This window comes from Culicoides brevitarsis, chromosome 1 (genome assembly GCF_036172545.1).
Source record: "Culicoides brevitarsis isolate CSIRO-B50_1 chromosome 1, AGI_CSIRO_Cbre_v1, whole genome shotgun sequence".
NCBI lineage: Eukaryota > Metazoa > Arthropoda > Insecta > Diptera > Ceratopogonidae > Culicoides > Culicoides brevitarsis.
Genome location: NC_087085.1, coordinates 6396684 through 6418767, shown reverse-complemented (window position 1 = coordinate 6418767; position 22084 = coordinate 6396684). Strand labels below are relative to the sequence as shown.

The window sequence follows — 22084 nt, the reverse complement described above, 5'->3', positions numbered from 1 at the left end:
CTTGATTTCAGAATACAACTAAAAATATTAAAAAAAAAAATTAAAAAAAATTTTTTTCGTAAAAAAAATTAAAAAAAAAACTTTTTTCATAAAAAATGTTAAAAATTAAAAAAAAACATAAGTTCAATAATTTTCGATAAATTATTTTTAGAGAAGAAAATTGTTGTAAAAATATCATTTTCAGTACAAAAGTTTAAAAAAAATTAAAATTTTAATATAATTTAATTAATTAATGGTTAAATTTTTATTTAATTAATTTTTTTAATTTAAAAAAATTGAATTTAATTGAAAAAAAAATTGGAGCGGCCTTATCGAGATTTTTAAAAAATTATAAAAGGAGCGCACAAAAATCACACATTAATAACGACTAAAGGAGTTTTTAATTAAATATTTGAAATTCTCTTTGAAGATCAGCATCAGGAGTAAAAATTTTTGACGTACAGTCTGGAAAATTATTTTTCTGTATTTTTTTAGTGAATCATCGTCCTCTATTAACAATAGAAATATTTGTGAAGGTCGACTTTATGTTATTATTTGTATGTATGTTCTCGATCAATCTCCTTTATTGAGCTTCGTTGATAATAATTTGGTTTCTCATGAGAGAGACAATCCAAGCAAGCACGATAGTAAACAAATAATCCGGACTAAATTCAGGAGTATTCGTGTCACGTTTCATTTTCGTCGTTTCATATCTTTTCCGAGATGTGCAAATAAATGATTATTATATCAGAGGCGAAATCTGTCTCCGTGAATTGCTTCTGTAGGAGTAAAATGGCGTGAATATTTGTATAACATCTCTATTTTATGAACCTCTTCTCTCCCTGTGATCTCGTGTGTGTGTGTCGTGAAAATCGACAAAACAACGACAAGCATCGTCATCTCAATAGGTTTAACAAAACATGACAAACACACATACACTAAATAAATAAGCACTTAGTCATGCAAGCAAGTATTGATGCAACTTTACTCTGCCTGAACACATCGTTCAATTGAATATCGAAATTCACAAGTCTGCAATTGAGTTGAATATACATATCACAGTTTGATGGATCATGATGACATGTACATTGAGTGCCATTCAAGAAAGTCAACAAGAGGTAGATTGATTAAAGGAAATATCTGAACTTAAGGAGTCGAGTTTTAACGAAATTTAAGAATTTGAACAGGGTTAGATTCCAAAAAAAGTGCATTGGGGTAAAAATTTCAAAATGTCAACTGGGGCGAAATTTTTAAATGTGTTTTGGGTAAAAATTTTCAATTATGCATTGGGTCAAACATTTTGAATATGCATTGGGTTTGTTTATTTAAAATGTCAAATAGGGCAAAATTATGACAAAGGAAAAATAGTGTCGTTTCGTAAAATTTTAACACATAAAAAAATCTACTATGTACTTAATACAATTTAAGTATAAATGAGCCATTTGGAGCCATGAACACTGTATTACGGTTATTCGGATTTTTTTATATAATCCGCCTCACTTTCAATTTAAATTGCAACAGTTTGACATTTTTTCTCTATTTAATGCTCTATAATACTCTATGCTGAGTTACTATGTAAGAGAGAAAAAAAACAAATTGAGCAAAGAAAACATAACATAAATATTCAATCATGTGAAAGGATTAAAATAAATGAGGGAAATAGCACACAACCTATAAAACACTAAAAAATGCATTCAAATGCATTGAAATGGATATGGCAGGGAAAAGCTATTGTTTTTTTTTTTTTATTTATGCATCACAACAGGAGGACGATGAAAGCTCGAAATGCTCCCTTTTCGCGCAAATGACTTTTGAACAAAGATCGTCACTGTACCGTAATAATCTCATTTGTCGAAATAAACTATGGACTCGACCAATGTGTTCTACTAACATACTGAACTCCCTTTAGAGGAACGAAAACAAAAAAAAAAACAAAGAATGAGTGTCACAATAATTGAAGCACTTTATGTGCAATATTGCAGGTAGAAGGATTAAAAAATATTTCAGGCAGTGAATATAAAATAGAAAACAGAACGTTTAAAATGGAGTGGTTTTTAAAATGGAATTATTTTAATGCATTGTTGTTTCATTATTATGATTTCCTCTAAAAAGACACAACACATGCAATAAAAGCATTTCAGGATGTTTTAAAAGATTTGAATATTCAAAAGATGCAATTAAAATTAATAAATTTTAAAAACAACTCCGTTCTATAAAAGATAATTTCTGAAAATTTTTCTTTATAATTTGCTTCACCTGTATGCCCTTTTTTATGATTAAGATGAAGTTTTGAAGAGAAATAATCGTTGTTACAAAATTATTTATTTCTTATAAGTTTTTAAAAGTTGTTCGTAAAACTTTTATATCCTAACTATGATCGAACTTATTAAACACGATATTCATTGAAATCCTTTAAACTTTTTTTTTCTTAAATGCTTTTAACCCATATTTGCATCCATCGCTTCAATTACAAAATAAAAAAGAAGAAAAGACAACAAGCATCGGTCATAAATTGTGCACTTTTTAATTTAAAAACGTTCCTCTTTTTGTTTTGCCAACATTTATTGTAGTAGGTATGTGTTCCGTATACTACTATGTTTTTGGTTCGAATTTTTTCTGATGGTTTTCATGGTCATTAAGCTTGAATATTTGAAAAAAAAATATGATCCGTAAAAAAATTTAAAAAAAACAGAAAAAAACATTTTTGAAGTTTTCAACTTGTCAAAACTATAAATATAAGAATACGAAAATTTTCTTTGAATGTCATTATGAAGGTTCTTAAGCTTAAAAATTGAAAGATATGAAAAAAAACGAAAAAAAATAGGCAAAAAATACGTAAAAACTACGTAATTTTTATTTTGAATGTCAATGTAATGAATCTTAAGCTTGAAATTGACTAAAATTTATGAAAATTTCTTGAAAGCTTGAAAATTATTTTTTTTAAATTTGCTCAGTTGAGACTTCTGGAAATAAAATACAAACGCGATTGTAAGTTTTTTAATGCAAAATTTTTTTTTTTCATACAAAACCCTCAAAATTGGGCTCCTATGGCAAAAATTAGTTGAATTTGGAAAATTTTGTTCGCTTATATGTTTTTGTTAGAGTAATTAAAATTTTTATAGATATGAAGGTTTATTTGAAAAAAAGTTAAATTTTCATAAAAAATCGCCATTTTTGATAAAATTTTAGAAAACATCAAATATCTTTAAAACCCATAAAGATAAAATTTTCATAAAAGCGAAAAATTTTTTACTTTAGCTTAAAAAAAAAACGTACTTATATGCGAAAAAATTTACCAAAGGTAACTAAAATTTTCAAATAATTTAAAATTACAAAATTTTTGGATTTTGTATGAAAAAAAGCCTTTTGCAAAAAAAAACTTATGATCGCCACTGTATACTACAATTCGAATTTGTTTGCTAATTCAAGATACTTTATGTTGCAATTACAATTCGTAGACACACATTTTGTAAACAGAACAACTGGCACTCCAAATTTAAATTAATTATTCCGCTTTTCTCTCTACAGAGAGAAAAACTTTTGATTAAAAAGCTTCCTATGAGTATTGCAGAAGAGAAAAAGTTTGAAAATGTGTAAAAATAAATGTTTACTTTTTCAAAACTACTTCTTCTTTAATGTAAAACAAACCAAAAATTATGACTTTTAAAAATGTTTCAATATCAATGCGGTTTAATTGCGATCTTTCTAAAATTATTCTTTAGTTGACCAACGTCGATGTCTTGATACATAAAGTAAGCAGTTAAGAAGTCAATATAAATAACCAGTTGTTGTGTGTTCATTGGCCTTTCTGAACGAACAAATACATCGCATGTGCTTTTATTGCTTATTTCATGCTTGCATGCCACGATATCATCATCATCGTACGTGTAATAGTTTTAAATGGATTTATAACAACGTGCTGCCAAGAATAAATCTTTGCGACTCGTATGACTTGTTATGCAAGGTCTTGGTTATTTGTTTTGTTGTTGTGCGAATGTCAAGGTAAAGGTCTTTTTTGCGAGTTTTTAACAAATTAAACTGTATATAAAAAAAATAGATAAAATGGGAATTTCCCAAAAATTATCATTTTTTATACTTCATGCACGACAAAATATTTTTAGTTTAAATATTTATTCAACATTGGTGATTTTTATGAAAAATAAATATTAAACTCATAAACTTTTTGCTTTCTGTCTTCGATGATATCATTAATTCTCATTTTTAAACACTTTTCAGATACCAAATTTGGACTTTAACATTAAAATACCGTTATTTATTTACTTTTGTGTTACAATTTTTGCGTTTCTTCTAATCTAAGAAACTTTTTCTGCTTATTTTATTGATGATAGACATATTTGGAAGTATCAATTCCGCCGATTTGTTGTAATTGGAAGTCGATCCAGTTTCGGAACATACCAACATTTGCATAAACACTAAAAAAAATCCAAATTTTAAATCAAATTCAAGAAATTTCATTAAAATCTCACCCCGGAATGTTATTTTCTCCGCATCCGATGCCCCAACTGACAATTCCAGCTTGATAATAAACCTTTGGATTGCCTTGAACGGGACAAATCAACGGCGAACCGCCATCTCCGCGACACGTATCTTTTCCGGGTTCTCCTCCGGCACACATAAACGACTCGTGCAACTTGAAATAACGTCCCAAACGCGTTGTTCTCAATCGATTTTGACAATCGGGATTTGGCACAACGGGCAAATCGAGTTTCTTCAAGATAACTTGATACTTGCCTTCCTTTCCGAAATGATCTTTACCCCATCCCGAAGCGGTGCAACGAGCTCCATCAAAGATGGCGCCTTGCGGCGGCAAACAAATTGTTCCGATGTTGTCTTGTAACAATGCGGGTTTATCCAAAACTAACAAAGCAACGTTGTTGTAAAGAGATTTCGAGTTGAAATTTTCATGAACGATTTTACGGACAACTTGGAAGTCTTGATGTTGGAAAAGCTCGTTGGCTGTTTGGGTATCCCATTCACCTGATGAAAAAAAAAAAATCATGAAAAATGTTTAAAAAAAATGTTTTTCTTATACCTAAACGTGCTTTTAGTTGATGAGGTTCACGATCGAAGACACAATGAGCGCCCGTTAAAACGACATTTGGAGCGATAAGAGATCCGCCGCATTTGTATACGTTTACGAGCTTGCCTAAAGCTTCTTCTTCTGACAGCAAAGCAACCATCCATGGAAATTCTCCGAATTCTGATTCCATATCTTTAGCGCCTTGAATTCTGAATCCGAGACCTTCGAAATTTCTGTAAGAAAATTATTTTCACGTAAAAATTTTTACATGTTACTAATTTCTTACACAACGAGACGTGAAAAATTGATATTTTTGGCTTTTCTGAAGCATTGGTAGGTTTGAAAAAAAATATTCTCAAAAAATTTCACTTCAACTTCGATTTTTAAGGATTTTCAAGCAATTTTGAAATTTTTTGTAGAAAATCAAAATTGTTTGAAAAAAAAAAATTTTCATCAGAATTGTTTGTTGTCTCGAGAAGATCATTTTTTGCCGAGAAACATATGCCCGCAATGGTTTGCTTCAGAAAAGCCAAAAATATCAATTTTTCACGCCGCCCGAGACGTAGATTTTTTTACTCTGTACCTTATTCCGCATCCCCCTTCAAGAATTGGCTCCGGCTTTCGTGGCTCTGCTAATTTTTCCTCCGTGAAACAACATGTCGTCAAGTAATCTTTGCATTCTTTGTCCTCGCTAAACCGAATATCGATGACACCTTCGCCGCCAGTCAATATTTTTGACTCGTTACTGCAGAGATAGAAGGGCACACATTCGCCTTGAATGCCTTCATGAGTGCATGTCTCATAAACATCGGGACTTCCTCGATTATCACTCGCTGGCGGCGTTCCAAATACTTCACTTACCAAATCATCCGTACTTGCGCTAATGTGATGTCGGCAGATCAGCACAATGCCAAATATTAACAAAGATCGAAACATTGTTTCTTATTTCAAAGTGTTCTTCTGAAACACAAAATATATATTTTTTTTAATTTTTGGAAAATGAACTAAACCAAAAAAAAAATTTACTTGATAACCTTTCATGAACTTTTTTTTTATACATTCTGACACTTGTAATTTTTAAATTTTTTTTTATTAACTGAGCGAATTTTTACACAAAATTTAATTTTAACTCAATAAGACGTCAGAATATATGAAGAAAAAAAATATTCAATGACAAGAATTAACAAGTAAATATATGAAATTTAAGCGAAACTTACATCAGGGTTGTTGTCTCGTCTTCGGCTGCAATACAACTGAATCAGAAATCAAAACAAATAAATGAAAACAGGTTGTTTTGGTTTTTTTAATGTATGCTTACTAAGAATCATAAAGCTGTCGTCTGTATATGAATGGATGACAAACACATAAGCAGAAAACAAACAAGAAGAATAAAAACACATCACCGATTCAGGTTTAAATACTGGAAGAAAAATGCAAATATAGAGGGCTTCTATATGAATCGTCTCAATTTTGCTCGAAGATTGAAGACTATGAACCTGAAATTTTAATTCAGGTTCGTAAAAACCGGCATGGCTCCCTAACATCTCATTATCATATCACTTCCAATTGGAATTTCAATATTTTAGTTAATTTCGTCGTTTTTTTATGGTTTGTGTGAATTACAAAACTAACGAGATTTAATGACGTCACTCGGGTTTTACACGAACGACTCGCAATTTGTTGGATTTTAAGTAGATCAGGTCAGAGTCAATGTTAATCTTAATCTCAATACGAATATAGGTCATAAAACTGTAAGATTCATGAAAAAAAACACTTTTGGAGCACAAATCTTTTTATAGAAAAAGATTAAAACTTTTTTATTTACAAATTTTCAAACTGAGATAAAAAAAAAACTTTCATGTGTGTCATGAAAAATATAAAAATATAAAGGAATTAAAGTAGAAAGAGGATTTCCTGCTTTCAAAAACACAAAATCCAACCAACTTTGTTTAAAATAAAAAAAAAATCAGAACTATTTTACGTGTTGTCAAAACAGAAACGAACGCGTTCATGTGACACAAAAGAAAACTTTTTCTTCCTCCATTGTCGGGAAAATTGGTTTAAAACTGACACAATCCATTCCTTTTTGAGGGATTTAGTGGAAAATTTCACATTGATTTTTTTTCGTCGGGTTTTCCTTAAAATACAATTGCCTCATATGACAAAAAAAAACATATCTTGCTTGTTCAAGTCAACATTTTTGGCAAAATTTCAAGTTTTTAACAGCTTTCTGTCAAACTGTACGGAACATAAAAAGAAAGTAAATTCTTTATTGTTGCACCTTTGAACATGTCTCATTAATGTCTCCGAGAACTTTTTTGTTTAGAAGGAATTTCCGTTTGTTTTACACTGATTTTGGAAACATCTGTTGTCAAATTCGCACTTGCAATTTCTTTTTATAGTCAACTATAGTGCATTTTACCCAAAAATGCTTTTTTAATTAAAACTACTTACTTAATAAAATTTAAAGACAAAAAAAAACTAAAATACTTTTTCATAGAAAATGCAAATTTTTTTAATCGTTAATTAATGTTTTTGTTGTTTTGAGTTTTTTACATTGATATTTGGATATTATTTAAAAATTGATTTAAAAACATTTTAATTAAAATTGAAAAAATGAATGTCATAAAAAATAACGGTCAAAATTTTTATGAAAAAAAATCAGTAATTTTTATGAAAATGATTTTTAAATTCAAATTGATGTCAAATACCTACGATTTTAAATACAAAAATATACTAAAAATTGAAAAATTTTCTTGAAAATTCTTAGAAAAATTATCAAATCACACCAAAAATCGATAATTTTTGATGAAATTTTTAACTTTTTTTTTTATTTTGATCCATTGGATTTTCGAATTTAAAATGGGGCATCGGACAAAACTATTGAGTTTGAGCGGCCTTAATCTCATAGTTAAAAATTTTAAAAAAAAAATGTTAAAAAATTTTGAAAAACATTTTTTTTTTATATTTTTGAGAATGAACTTTTAATGTAAAATTTCGTTTTTCAATAAAAAAAATGAAATTTGAAAATATTAAAAAAAAAAATAATTTTGCAAAAATTTGAAAACAGACCAAAAAACAGTCAATTTTGATGAAATTTTTCACTTTTTCTTTTACTTTTGAAATGAGGAATGAGACAAAACATAGAAAAAAATTGGAGCGGCCTTAAAATGTTTTTAAACATGATCAATAAATGCAAAGTGGAGTATAACCAATGCTCAATTGTTTGAATATTAAAATTTAATCAAAACTATATTCATTCAAAAATTTCTCTGCTTTGCAATTTTCCAACATCAACAACTTTGCTGAAAATAGGAAGCAAAAAAAATCGATAACAATTAGCAACTATTTTAAAATCTGTTTTAATTATTTTAAACTGATATTGACATTTTATGATTTCTTAATAGTACTTTATTAGCCTTTTCCAAAATAATAGCAAATTAACGATAAAAACCTTTCGAAAAAAAAACCACTGCAAAAACATTAGAGAACCATAAAAATTCTGTTGAGGATAATAATCACATCCAATTAGTTTCGTGATCAGAAACTGAAATGGGTTAAACCATGTAGTATAATTTTTTCCGTTATCCTTTTTCCGATGACAAACACACGCAGTAAATGATACGAGTCTCGGCGCAACGTGAGGTTATTTCTCATACAAACGGCATAAATGGAGCTTCATATTGTAACAAAACTAAGGGAAAATACAGGGAAAAACAACAGAAGAAAAATGTACATATAGTTATCATTTAAGTAAATGAGATTAATGTTGATGATGACTGTACAGAACGATACGATGTTACATATTTTATGATTATTTTGTGTATATGCCTCAGGATGAAAAAAAAAACAACAAGACACGTAACAAAAGTCAAAACCATTAATGGAAGAGAAAAAGAATGAAAAATATGAGTTATTCATTTATTTTAATGAATCATAAGAAAAAAAGAGGCTTTTTATTATTCGCTGATTACGATTTAAATGATGAACTACTTGTAACAACTTGAATTAGAGAGCAAGTTTATCTTTTGTCGAATTTGTATTTTTTTTTAGTTAGGCCGCTCCAAATTTTTTTCGAACTTTTTGTCCCAAAAACCTTTTTTCAAAATGGGGGGGCAAGAAAATAAAAAAAAAAGTTTTGAAATACTTTTTCATACAAAATGACAAAATTTTAACAATTTTTAATCAATAATGAATATTTGAGTTATTTTTATGGTATTTGCATTGAGATTTGATAATTTAAAATTAATCTCAAAGTATTTCAAGGTAAAAATTTATATTAAAAAAATTCATAAAAATAACTGTCAAAAATTTTTGAAAAGAAGAAAATTCATCTTAAAATACTATTTTCAATATAAAGATTCTTAAAAATTGAAATTTTTTAAAAAATTTTAGAATATTCTTTGAAAAAATATGAAAAAAGACCAAAAAACGGTCAATTTTGATGAAATTTTCAACTTTTTTTTTATTTTGCCCCATTGGATTTTCGACTTTTGAAATGGGGCATGGGACAAAAAGTTCAAAAAAAAAAAATTGGAGCGGCCTTAAGACCAAAAATGAAATTGATTCTTTGGTTAGTAATCAATCAAATACTTAAAAAGATATTTTTTATAATAATCTCTTACATTAAAGAAACGAATTTAGTCAATATCCTCGTAAATTGATATTGTCTTACATTACAAGACAAACAAATATTTTGGCTTTTCTTGAATTTTGATACTTTTTTTTTTTTTTACAAAATTAAAGTTCAATTTTCAATTTGTTTCTAACAAAATATATCCTCAATGATAGTCGAAAAAATATTTTCTCCTTGAAAACTTTCTCTAAAATTGATATTTTTTTTCTATTTGGATCCTTATACTCATTTCACTTTGTCACTGGATTTTAAAAAAGTTATTGTTTGACATTTTGATAAATTTATTGCTGACAATTGAGATTTATTTTGTTTTATTGACTTTTTATCGAACTAAAATATTTATATCGGAGCTGTTTATCTACTCGAATGATTTAAAAGCTTTTTAACACTCCCTCAAGACATTCGTCAAGAAAAATTGCCCTGTTATACGTCGGTCATCATTATTATGGTAATCAAACACTTTCGCTTAACATTAGCAAGCCATTTAAAAATTCTCGCCCATATCTCCTCCCTCTGTAATGACAGAGCTTTTATCATCGCATATTTTATTTTTCATTCATTATTATCCGTTGTTGTGTAAAAAACACAGAAAAAAAAGAAAATTTACACACACCTACCACAATTTGTATGCGCCCCATGAAAATTTATAAATATACATGCGGTACACATCAAAATCATTAATAAACAGGTATTTACAACTATTTTTAGACGCCTTTTTCACTTATAGACACATCGTCGTCGTTCATTATTATTATTATTATTGCCTTTACCGCAAAATATACAAACGCACGGCGAAAGAGCTTCTATATTGGCAGTAGAAGCACATTTAAACGGAAAATATTATAAATAACTTTTGTGTTTGTTTGTTACGTTAACGAATGTGTGCGACTCTGACGGTGTGCGCATTCATGCATTATTTTACATGAATGAACGACGAACAAGCACCCGCTTTGGAAAGCACAAAGAAACGTGCTTTTTTGTCATCGTTGTGAATAAATGAAGAAGAACCACAAAAATTAACAATTCCTAAAGAAATGGTTTGTCTGAGTCTTAAAAAAGCTTTATTTATTTGAGAGAAAATGAATATTGTTGAAAAAGCTCGATGTCTTGTAAAAAACACACACATGGAAAATTTTACTATAAAAACTTTTAATGTCATTTACGTGCCTCTTGCACCTAAAAAATGTAATTTTTAGCAATGGAGCAATTTTTAGCTTGTTCTGTTTCAAAACAAAAAAAAAATATTTTAAAAAAATATTAAAAAAATTATTTAAATAAAAAATTTAAAAAAAAAATTATTTAAAAAAAATTAATTAAAAAAATTTATTAGAAAAATTATTTAAATAAAAAATTTAGAAAAAAAATTATTTAAAAAAAAAATTTTTATTAAAAAAATATATTTAAAAACATATTTAAAAAAATTCAAAAAAATAGTTTTTCAAAAAAAAAAAATAATTAAAAAAAAATTAAAATAAAATTATTAAAAAAATTATTCAAAAAAATTTATTAAAAAAATATATTTAATAAATATATGTATTTATATAATACACAAGATATATTTAATAAAACATACAAGAATTTTTTTAAATAATTTTTTCAATATTTTTTTTTAAATAATTTTTTTTCAATAATTTTTTTTTCAATAATTTTTTTGTGCATGAACCTTATATAAGTTAGAGGATAGTGACAGAATATAAAGGATCTATAAATAACGTAAATATGTAACACGTGCGTAAATAAAACATTTGTCTCTCAAAAAATATTTATGAAAAAACTCCTCGTTTTTACTGCCTGTTGCAACAAAAATGTCATAGCCTCTCATATTTACTATTGTACTAAAAATTTGTGGTGTTATTCTGTTTGTTTGCCTGTTTTTTACAACTACGGTTGTACATCGCAAACATGATTTATTTATTTGTTCATTGCAGAGTGTCGTCCTCTTTTGCATCGAAACGTTCTTTTAATTTATTTTCAATGTACCTGAGCCCCCTGCACATGTTTAACCTTTTTGTGCTAAATAATTTATTTATTCTTTCAAATTGTTTTTTGTAGTGTAAAGCCATATATAAGGCTTCACATGTCGCCGAAACCACACGTATAAAAACCCTAATTTTGCCTACTTTTTCAATCGAAACATTTTGAAATTCAATTACATTAAATTTAGCTGTGTGTTGTATTGTGTTGTATGACACAAAATGTTATCACATCACGTTTTCTTGTTAAATGTGTTTCATTTTTCCTCATCGTTGGATAGGCCAACAAAAACCTTAATAGTACATAAGTCGTTTGATTGAATTTCCAGATATTTTCTGACAACAAACAGAATTTTGTGCTTTGTTATAGTCGAACGCTGTCGTGTTTCGAGGAAAAATGAAAACAAAATGATGTACTTTTTTCCATTAAATTACATCAAATAAATAAGTTTTCTCATTTGCCATAGCTCTATATTTTATTTTTTTTTAAATAATATATTTTCCGCATATAAGAAGATTTTTCAGACAATATATCGACGGCGATGCAAGATGACACAGATATATCAAAAATAGAAAAAAAAAATGATCTATAAACGGAAGTCTGTTAGATATATATAATAAAGAAACAGTATTTGTATGCATGTGAGATTTTGGAGTTGATTGCTTTGTAAAAGAAATTTAATGAAGGATAAAATGTTTGATTATTTAAAATTTGAGTTTTTTTTTTGTCTTTTTGCAGCAATATTAAATTCAAAACTTGTTAGTTTTTAGTTATTTTTAAAAATATAATTTTACAATATAACTAAAAAGAAAACTCGCGAGCCTTAAAAGCGACTTTAATCGTTTTTTTTATACAAAATGTTCTTTTTCTTCCATATTTTTAAAGTATATTTTGCTTTTCTTTGCCGTAATATATAACAAAAACAATAAAATTTTATATAAACCCCGGAAATTATTTTTTTTTCTCTTCTACTTCACTCCCAATTTTCATTTTATTTTTATTAAAAATCGTTTAGATATTTTCTTTTGTTTTAAGCGAAAAAAACAGTATATCCAGAAATATGAAATAAAGCTTGCAAAAAAAATATTTTAAATCAAACAGAACAACCAAATGCTTGCATTCTTTCACTCTCTTACCCGAACTGTGGTATAAAACGAATGATATATATATTTCGAACAGCTCCTGGCATAAAATTTTAAAAATGACAAAAATAGAAACAAAGAAAAAAGAAACCAATATTCCATAATTAAATAATAATTATTTTTTTTATTCAAATTAAGGCCGCTCCAAAAATTTTTTTTTTCAACTTTTTGTTTTAAATTTCGAGCAATTCAACTAAAAATATTTTTTCATATTTTTTTTTATTATTAAAACATAAGTTCAATAAATTTTCGAAAAACTATTTATAGAGAAGAAAATTCTTGTAAAAATATCATTTTCAGTACAAAAGTTTAAAAAAAAATTAAAAATTTTAAAAAAATTTATCTGAAAATTCCTTGAAAAAATATGAAAAACTCCAAAAAACGATCAATTGTGATGAAATTTTTAGCTTTGTTTTTTTTTTTAATTTTCCCCATAATGGATTTTCAACTTTTGAAATAGGGCATGGGACAAAAACATAGAAAAAAATTTGGAGTGGCCTAAACTGTATAAAAAATATACAATAATTTAGGAAAATTTTTAATTAAAGTATCTTTAGCGCTGAGACGACTTTATCCTATTTAGTCAATTACGAAATACACAAAAATTATTCTGTTTGGTATGCTAAAAACCAAACTTTTACCAAAAATTACAAATTCAGTTTGAAAACTCCTGTTCTTTACTTTTTTAATTAAACATTTTCAAGTCTAATTTAATTTCAATTTACACATCGCAATGTGGTTTCTTTTTGACGTTTGATATTTCTTTGTCTCTCTGTTTGAACAAATAACAACCTGGCAGTGTAAAATACGGAACAACCACAAAATATGAATGCTCAGACAAGTCAAGTTATTCTTAAGCTTAAAATCGATCAAAAATTACGAAAATTTTCTTTGAATGTCTATTTGATGATTCTTTCTATTTAAAAAAAAAAAAGAAAGAAAAGACAATAAAGACAAAAAAATCCCGAAAAAAGCACAGATATTTAAATTCGTACTCGGGCAAGTTTGCTTTTGTTCGCATAATTTTTTGCTTTCATTATCATATTTTATGCAAATTCCTTATTTTCTGTCTTTATGTATGTAAGAATGTGCGAATATTAAATATTTATCCATGCGCACATCGCAAAAAAGACACACAACATCATCATCATGAGAAAAAAGGGAGAAAAGTCAGTTATTTTTCGGGTGAAGAGATTATTATTCAAAAGATCGTGCGAATGTTACAAGATTATTGATGGAAGTTTGTATCGAGCAGACTAATTTTTTGCTTTCTTTGGTCAAAAACTGTTAAAAAATTTCAAGAGAAAGTTTATTTTATCAACTTTTGATTAATGTTGTTATTAAAATCCCCTCAAAATTAAATTTTTAATCATTCATTGTTGATCATTGGCTTGAAACTTCCAAAATATCATCAAATTTCGTTTAAAACTCGCAACTAACAGCTAATATTCATTATTTATCGCTTTTAAATGTGTGATGAAAATTAAACACGCCGCCAGTTTGCCTTTAATTTAAAATGTTAGCAGCGAGGGAGAAAATTTTCCATTCAGAAACTTTCCATTGAATAGAAAACTTTGCCATTATCTCATGCATCATCGTAAGAGAAACAAACAAGTGCAAGCAACACAAGTGCTTATTATTGCACGCAAAAAACGAACTCTCGATGCACCATCCGACAACATGATAAATAAACTTTAATAAAGCAAAAGTAGGAGAACAATATTTTGCTTCACACGATAAAGGTATACGAAGCTGAGGATAAATTTCATAATTAGCTTGCACACTGGCATGCTTACTTGTCGTGTAAGAGAGTTTATTATAAGCATGACACTCAAATCATGGCATGGCTTTGAAACTAATTGCTCGAGAAAAAAAATCTCACATTAAAAATAATCCCTATATAAATTTGTCAAAAGCGACATTTATGATGATTTCTCGCTCGTTACTATTGTTATCGTCCTCGATCAGGCTTTTTAATCGCTTTCAACCACAAAGTAAAATGAAAAATTGAAGGTAATAAAAGTCTGACACATTAATAATCTGACTTACTTGTGTGGCAAAAATTTATGTGGCTGATAATGAAATTCTTCGCACATTTTGAAAGCAGTTGAGAAAAGTTGTGAAGATGATAGTTTTATTAATTTAGGCCGTTTCAATTTTTTTTTCAATGTTTTTGTCCCAAAAAATTCTTTACAAAATGGCGCGAAATAAAAAAAAAGTTTTAAAATACTTTTTTTTAATACAAAATAACAAAATTTAAATATTTTTTGGTAGCTAATGAGTATTTCAATTTCTTTTATGGTATTTACATCGAGCATTTCAAGTTAAAAATTTAAACAAAAAAAAAATCAAAAAAATTACTGTCAAAAAATTTTGAAAAATAATTTTTTTGAAAAAAATTTTAACGAAGAAAATTCATATTGAATTTTGTTTTTTAACACAAAAATTCTTGAAAATTAAAAATTTTTTAAAAAATTTTCTAAAATTTCTTTACAAAAAATAAACCTAACAAAAAATAGTCGAATTTGATGAAATTTTCAACTTTTTTTTTATTTTGCCCCATTTTGACTTTCGAAAGGGGACAGGAGACAAAAACATAGAAAAAAATTTGGAGCGACCTTATATGAAATCGCAGATATGACAAAAAGTACGAAAGAAAGAGGAAAGTTTTTCAAGAAAAAGAGTTATTGGAATTTTAATTTAATTTTTTTTTTGTTTTTACTCATGAAAATTTGTTAAATAAAGTAATTTGAAAAGAATGAAGAACGATTTAACGATGACTTTCATAAATTGTTTCTTCAACTTTTTCCGAAAACGAAAACCGAAAGGGAAGGAACTAAAAGTTTAATCCATTGAAGAAAAAAAAGAAGGAAATTAAATGTCAAAATGTTTTTTGCGGTTAAGGGATTTTTGAAAAGTCATCGTAATTTTTTCAAAACTTCTTTGCGATCAAAATTCTTCTTAAAATAAATGATTATTTTTGCTCACTTAAAGAACGATAGATTTTTTTTTGTTTTTGACACATTTTCTTTCTCAAAAATTGCTCATAAAACATTTTTTTTTGTATTTTCAGGTGCATCAATAGAACGATTGTGTGACATAAGTGCAAACGATTTGCATGGCTATCCTCCCAGACCGGATCCTATTGACGATCGAGGGCACATGGTGCGTGCCGCCCGTACATTATTAAGTGCAGTTACACGAGTTCTTTTATTAGCAGATATTGTGGTTGTAAAACAATTACTACTAACTAAGGATAGGGTAATAAATTTCCTTATTCTCGTCGTCTTTTTTACAAATTGAATGAATTTCTCTCCGAATTGCAGGTAGAACGTACTTTAGGTAGATTAGAACAAGTGGCAAATTTTTCCGAATTTGTAAAAGCATTTTCAGTATTTGGTGCCGAAATGGTTGAATTAGCACACGTAACAGGTAAGAGGAAATGATTCATGATATTTCTTTCTTTTCTGTATTGTTTGTTGCTGTTTGTTGAAAGTGTCTGTAATTGATAGTTTTATCAGGTATGGTAATGAAACAACTTCAACGTATCAAGGAAATTAAAAGATTTTCAATCTTTTCCTTTTTTTAATTAGTTATCCTTTGTGTGTTGAACATTTATAAAGAGATTAACTTTAATTGAATTTTTACGACAAAATCGCTCTTCCCACAAAAAAAAAATTATTTCTTACAAAATCATGTCCAATTAATATGGCATGGCATTTACAAATATCACGCAACAATTGTGTTTGTTATGCGAGTTTCAAAAACAAACCCACTTTCATGATTATTTTTATTTGACACACACACTCAACAACGACGATAAAAAATGCTTTCCATTTTAGCAGTAATAACAAACATGAAAATTGTTTACATAGAAAAGCATCATGCATGACCAAACACTTAAATACGCTTTAATATCAACTAAATAGAGACGCATGAACACCTCACTCATTAATATGTTTCGCCGCGAATATAATTGAATATTGCATGTTAGAAAATCAAATTTGATGCATATATATGTGACAGTTAGCAAGTTAATCATTTGGGAACCAAATCAGGTAGAATCACATTTATTAGTGTCAGGAGGAAAAAAATATTTGGTTTAGTAATTATACACATACTTTTTGCTGAGGGTTGAAATTTTTTGTGATGTCAGCTGTTATCATTTTCATTGTTGACTATTTCAATATTTATTCAGCTGAGAGAAATCATGCACAATTAAAATTTGCATTCTATTCAGTTTTAGCTTTCGTCCCGAATGTAAATATTAAGCAAATGAAAGCTTAAATTAAGAAAAAAAAAATAAAATTAAATTGAAATAAAAATTTTAAAATTTTAAAAAATTCAATAATAAAAAAATTTTAAAAATTAAAAAAAAAATTAATTAAATTAAAAATTAAAATTTTTATCTTAACTATTTTAGCTATTTTCTATAATTTATTTTAAAATACATAAAACGACTTTTTTTACTATTCAAAAATGAAACATCAGAAAAAAAAATCAAGAAAAAAAAATAAAAATAATTAAACTTTCGCTTATTAATATCTTAAATTGTACCAAAGAGATGTTAAATGGCTATTTTTGCAAAAAGAAAAACAGAAACGACATTTATGGTCTGGAAATAATGTCTCTAAAATTAACCAATTTTACCACATTTAAATTTAATTTCATCACAGTGGCTTTATTTTTTTTGCTCCTTGCCTTTTTTGTGTATATTATGAAATAGAAAAAACGCTTTAAGGAAACTTCATTCGAGTAATTTCTTCAAGAAAAATAAAATAACAGACAGCAGCAAGTAAAAATAAATAAACTGCAGAAAAACAATAAACAAGTTATGTAATGGAAAATTCCGCAGATAAAATATTTATGTAAACCTTTTATACTTTACACAAATATTCGAGTTGAAAATGAAGGATTTGAAATTTAATTTGTATATAAATTCAGAAAAGATTCAAACTTTTTGTACAAATAAATTATTTGATCTTAATTTTTGTACTAAATATTTAATTACGTTAAGCTACCTTCATTTATTTCAAAAACTAAAGTTTCTATTAATACTTTTGCAAAACATTCCTTTAAACTGTTGAGCTTTGTTTCCATTATGCAACCCAAATTCTGACATAAAATTAGTGAAAATTTTTATCGAAAAAAAACTTGCATGTTCTTTTAATTTGATAAATCACAGAAATTTTGATTGTCACAATGATAATAACAATAAAGCACACTTGATGAGAAAAATGTCATGTGTCATAAATTTGGGACAATCAATTTCGATTTTAATGTAACGCAACGAGAAATTATGAGAAAATTTGTCAGAATTGTGAGTGTTTCATATGATATTATTTTCTCTCCGTATAAATCTCTTTTTCATGTGTCCAACTAATAAAAAATTACGACGTTTATATGATAAATAATGATGATATCAAGCACGTGTTATGATTAAAAATTAATGACGCAACAAAAAACGACAGTGATTTTCTTTATCGATACAATTTTATGAATGTTTGACAATATTGGTTACTTGCTGATTCAAGCTTTTGTTCAGAAAACGTATTAAAGTGCCGTAAAATGACAAATTTGTTATAAAGCACTTAGGATTATTACGAAACTACCGTTCTTGAGCATCAAGACAACGCAAACAAAATGCCGTAAGATGTTGTCTCACAAACACATTTTAAGATGCAAATTTCCTTTGTGTAATGATATTCATTGCTATTGCGAGCACACAGCCTGAAGATGAGCCAGAATAAGAAGACACATGTGTGGATGCACATTTTCTGTTATTTATTACGTATTGTTGCATAAATTATTGCCTAATTTAATGTCGGCGACGACAACACACGATGGAGGAAGATATGAAAGATGTAAATATGGCTTAAAGGATATGCATTTTCCTTCCTCTTGCTCCTTTCAATCATCAAGCGCATCTTGTCAAAAATATTTTGTCGAGTGTCGACTTTAAATATTCAAGTTTTCTCAGAACGCTATTCAGTTCATTAAATAAAAAGTATCTTGCAATGAATTTATTGCGGTACAAATAGAAAAATGTGACAGAAAAAGAAATTGAACAAAACTTAAGATAGATTGATTCAATTCGAGCAACAGAAAAATTTAATAAAAGGAAATTTCGATACTATCTAAAGTTGTAGATAAACGTCGTGTTTTGTTATTTATTGAAACTGCAATACACGTAACGGATGCAAAAAAAAGAAGAGAAACGGCAAGGTGTTAATAATGATTTCCTATTAATAATGGTAATTTAATATCCTCAAATAGTGAAGTTTTCACTATTTTTATTGAAAATTGAAATTTGTAAAAAAAACAAAAAAAATGCATAATTTGAAAAATTCAACAAAAAATTTAGGGTAAAAATGGGCATTTGGTTATATGAGAGAAGGCAATATGAGGGAAATTTTTCCCAAATGCTGCCCAAAGAGTTCTTTCTTCAAAATTTCATTTGAAAGAACCTAACTAACCTAATCTGTAACGCACTTTTCGTATATTTCCCTGAATTAACTTAAAACTACCTAACGCTCTATGAGCAGAATCCCTTACAAGCTATTGAGGATCACAAATCCCGTTACGAAAAAAATTGAAGCTTTCCCTAACAAAAAAAAACAAACTTTCCCTAAAAGAGCGACAATGCTCTAACCTTACATATAAGCTGAAAAAAAACTTATGAACTACCCTAACACGAAAAGTGCGAATAAATTATCTAAAAATCTTACAAACTAAAGATTGAGAACTTACCCTAATATCCTGTCGACGATTGTTGCTCCGACGCTGCATCATTTCTCTCCTTCTCAAAGTCTTCCTATCCATGTAGTTGGTTATCTCGTTTTGTGCTAAAAAAAAAGAAAAAAAAGAACCGAACTCCTTGCAAATTAAAATAATTGCAAGGAGTTCCAAATTTGAATTTACCCATAAACAATTAAAAAACTTACCTGATTTTTCTGATCTGCCATATCCATATTTTCTCCTTTTTTGCCATTTTTGACGCTTCCTTCCTCGACATCTCCATTGTTTGTTCATCCTTCTCTGTGTTGTCTTCTGAAATAAACAAAAATTATTGTAAAAAAATTGCGTAAAATCATTAAATTTAAGAAAATTCTTACCTCTGTTGTTTCTCGATCCACGCGGTAATATCCAAGATGGCGGATGACAATTTGTTTAGTTCCATATTTTGCCGCTATGCGACAATTGTGACATTTTAACAGTTCAAATCGACCGTTAAATGTATAGATCATCCAAAAAGCATCTATTTTTTTATTTTTTAATAAAAATTTCATTGATTTAATTTTTTTTATAATTTTTGCCTAAATTGCATTCATTTTCAATTCCATTTTCTGACATTTAAAAAAAATGTTTTTTTCTCAAAATCTTTTGAAATTTTTTAAGAATGAAAATTAACTAAATAACATAAAAAAAATCACAAAACAGCGAAATATTCGCTTAAGTAGCAGAGACACATGTATAAAAATATCAAATTCGCGTAACTCGATTATTTTTGTCTCATAAATCATCGTTTTTTTACAATATCTGCCATAAACAAACTATTTTGCTTTTTAAAATAAACAACCACAATTTTTTAAAAAAATCTTTTTAAGACAGTGCACATAAATAGAGCAAAAAAAATACCTACCGAAGTAAGAAAATTTTCTTCCTTCATTTTCAACAGGCAAAATAGTTTTTGTCCTTGTTTACGCTAAAAATACAAAAAATAATTGTGTTTATGTTTTCCGTTAGAGTTGTAATATGCTTCGCAAGCCAAATTTGTACAACTCCCTTAGTTATGGTTTCACAACTTAAAATTGAACGAGAAAACATATTTGGTGAACAATTTTTATATGCACTTGTTAAGCCGGCACGTTCTTGAGTGCATTAATAATTTATTGTTCTATTTTTTTTGTGTGAAAACTAAAACAGATACTTTGAAGTAATTTGCGAAAAAGCTTATTTTGATGATAAATTTGCATATTTATGCACATCCATCAAGTTCAAAAATTTCGTTTTTGTTCACATCTTAATTACATATTAAAATTTTACAAACAAAAACTTGTTTGAAAACTCTTTTTGTGAAAATGTCTGGATTTCATTTTAAAATATTGTTTTTACTTTGCAAAACAAATGACTTTCATTTTGAAACTATTTTACGGAAGTAATAGTTTATAATGCTGTTTTTGTTAAATGATAACGATTAATTACCAAGATGCATTATTATTTTACATCTTAGTTTATATTTTTTAAAATTAAAAAAAAAATAAAAAAAAAATTTAAAAAAAAAAAAATAAAAAAAAAAAAATTTAAAAATTTAAAAAATAAAAAAAAATTAAATTTAAAAAAAATATTCAGTGGCTCCTTATTTTAATGGGAAAAATTTTTTCAAATTTTGGTTCATTTTAAAAAATAAGATAAAATAAATAATAAATGGATGTATTAACGTAAATAATGTAAATTTCCATTAAAAAAAAAAAAGATAAAAATTATGAAAAATATTAATAAAAATAATTTAAATAAAAAAATGAATTAAATTAATAACATTAATAATACAAATATAATTAATTAAAAAAATTAATGTAAAATTATTTCTGTAACAATTTTTGTATTATTAAAATTTTTAAAAAAATAGAAAGAAATCGAAAATATATTTAATTTTAGTTTTATTGCTTAAAATTTAAGAATTTGAAAAAGATCTGTTCGTCTAATTTTTTTTCTCACTCAACATTGAACAACTTTTCTTATGTAAATTTTGCTTGCTATTTATTTTGGCATCGCTGAGTAAAAGTTGTGCAGTATTTTTGCTTCTTTCTTTGTATCTTAACAATTTTCTTCATGTCTTTCACTTTTTTCAGTAGTTAGCATAGCTCTATATCTACATTGTAGAGTTGTGTATTTTCTTTTATCTGCAGAATGAATCAATTTTTAATTAGTTTGTTTATTTTCTTTTTTTTTCTCTCATTTCTTCGTTGTAACGAAAATAGGTAATAGACAGAGTGATTTGAAGGATGAACGAAGAAGGGCACAAATGGCGAGCGCAAGGCAAGTTCTTGAGAGATCGACAATGATGTTATTGACGTCCTCCAAGGTAAGTAAAAAATTTTTTTTTTTAATTTTTGAAGTTAAAAAAGTTCTTTTTTTTTTTTAGACATGTTTGCGTCACCCGGACTGCGTACATTCAAAGGAAAATCGCGATACAGTTTTTTGCCAAATGCGTCGTGCCATGGATCTGATACATTACGTTGTCAAAGATGGTGTGATAGAAACGACAGTGCCTGCCGATCGTAATACCTCACGACATGTAATGTATCAGCC

General features: G+C 27.3%; 2 protein-coding genes across 3 annotated transcripts in view; one reads left to right on the top strand and one right to left on the bottom strand.

Moving 5' to 3' along the window:
* LOC134833848 (alpha-catulin) overlaps positions 1-22084 on the top strand; it is a 55178-nt gene that overhangs the window by 25654 nt on the left and 7440 nt on the right. The window contains exons 3-6 of the mRNA XM_063848323.1: positions 15846-16033; positions 16099-16204; positions 21754-21857; positions 21918-22070. Of these exons, the coding sequence (XP_063704393.1) occupies positions 15846-16033; positions 16099-16204; positions 21754-21857; positions 21918-22070 (551 nt within the window). The remainder of the gene's footprint in view (positions 1-15845; positions 16034-16098; positions 16205-21753; positions 21858-21917; positions 22071-22084) is intronic.
* Positions 4193-6264, bottom strand: LOC134833856 (phenoloxidase-activating factor 2-like). 2 transcript variants are annotated; one of them, XM_063848345.1, is made up of 5 exons: positions 6238-6264; positions 5604-5977; positions 5033-5253; positions 4467-4977; positions 4193-4412 (listed from the first exon to the last, which is right to left on the bottom strand). In XM_063848345.1, the coding sequence occupies exons 2-5, from the start codon at positions 5954-5956 to the stop codon at positions 4316-4318; spliced, it is 1182 nt and encodes a 393-aa protein (XP_063704415.1). In that variant the 5' UTR covers positions 5957-5977; positions 6238-6264; the 3' UTR covers positions 4193-4315. The 2 variants fall into 2 exon arrangements, with proteins under 2 accessions (XP_063704415.1, XP_063704406.1); XM_063848336.1 differs by having other exon boundaries at positions 5604-5980; positions 6238-6263.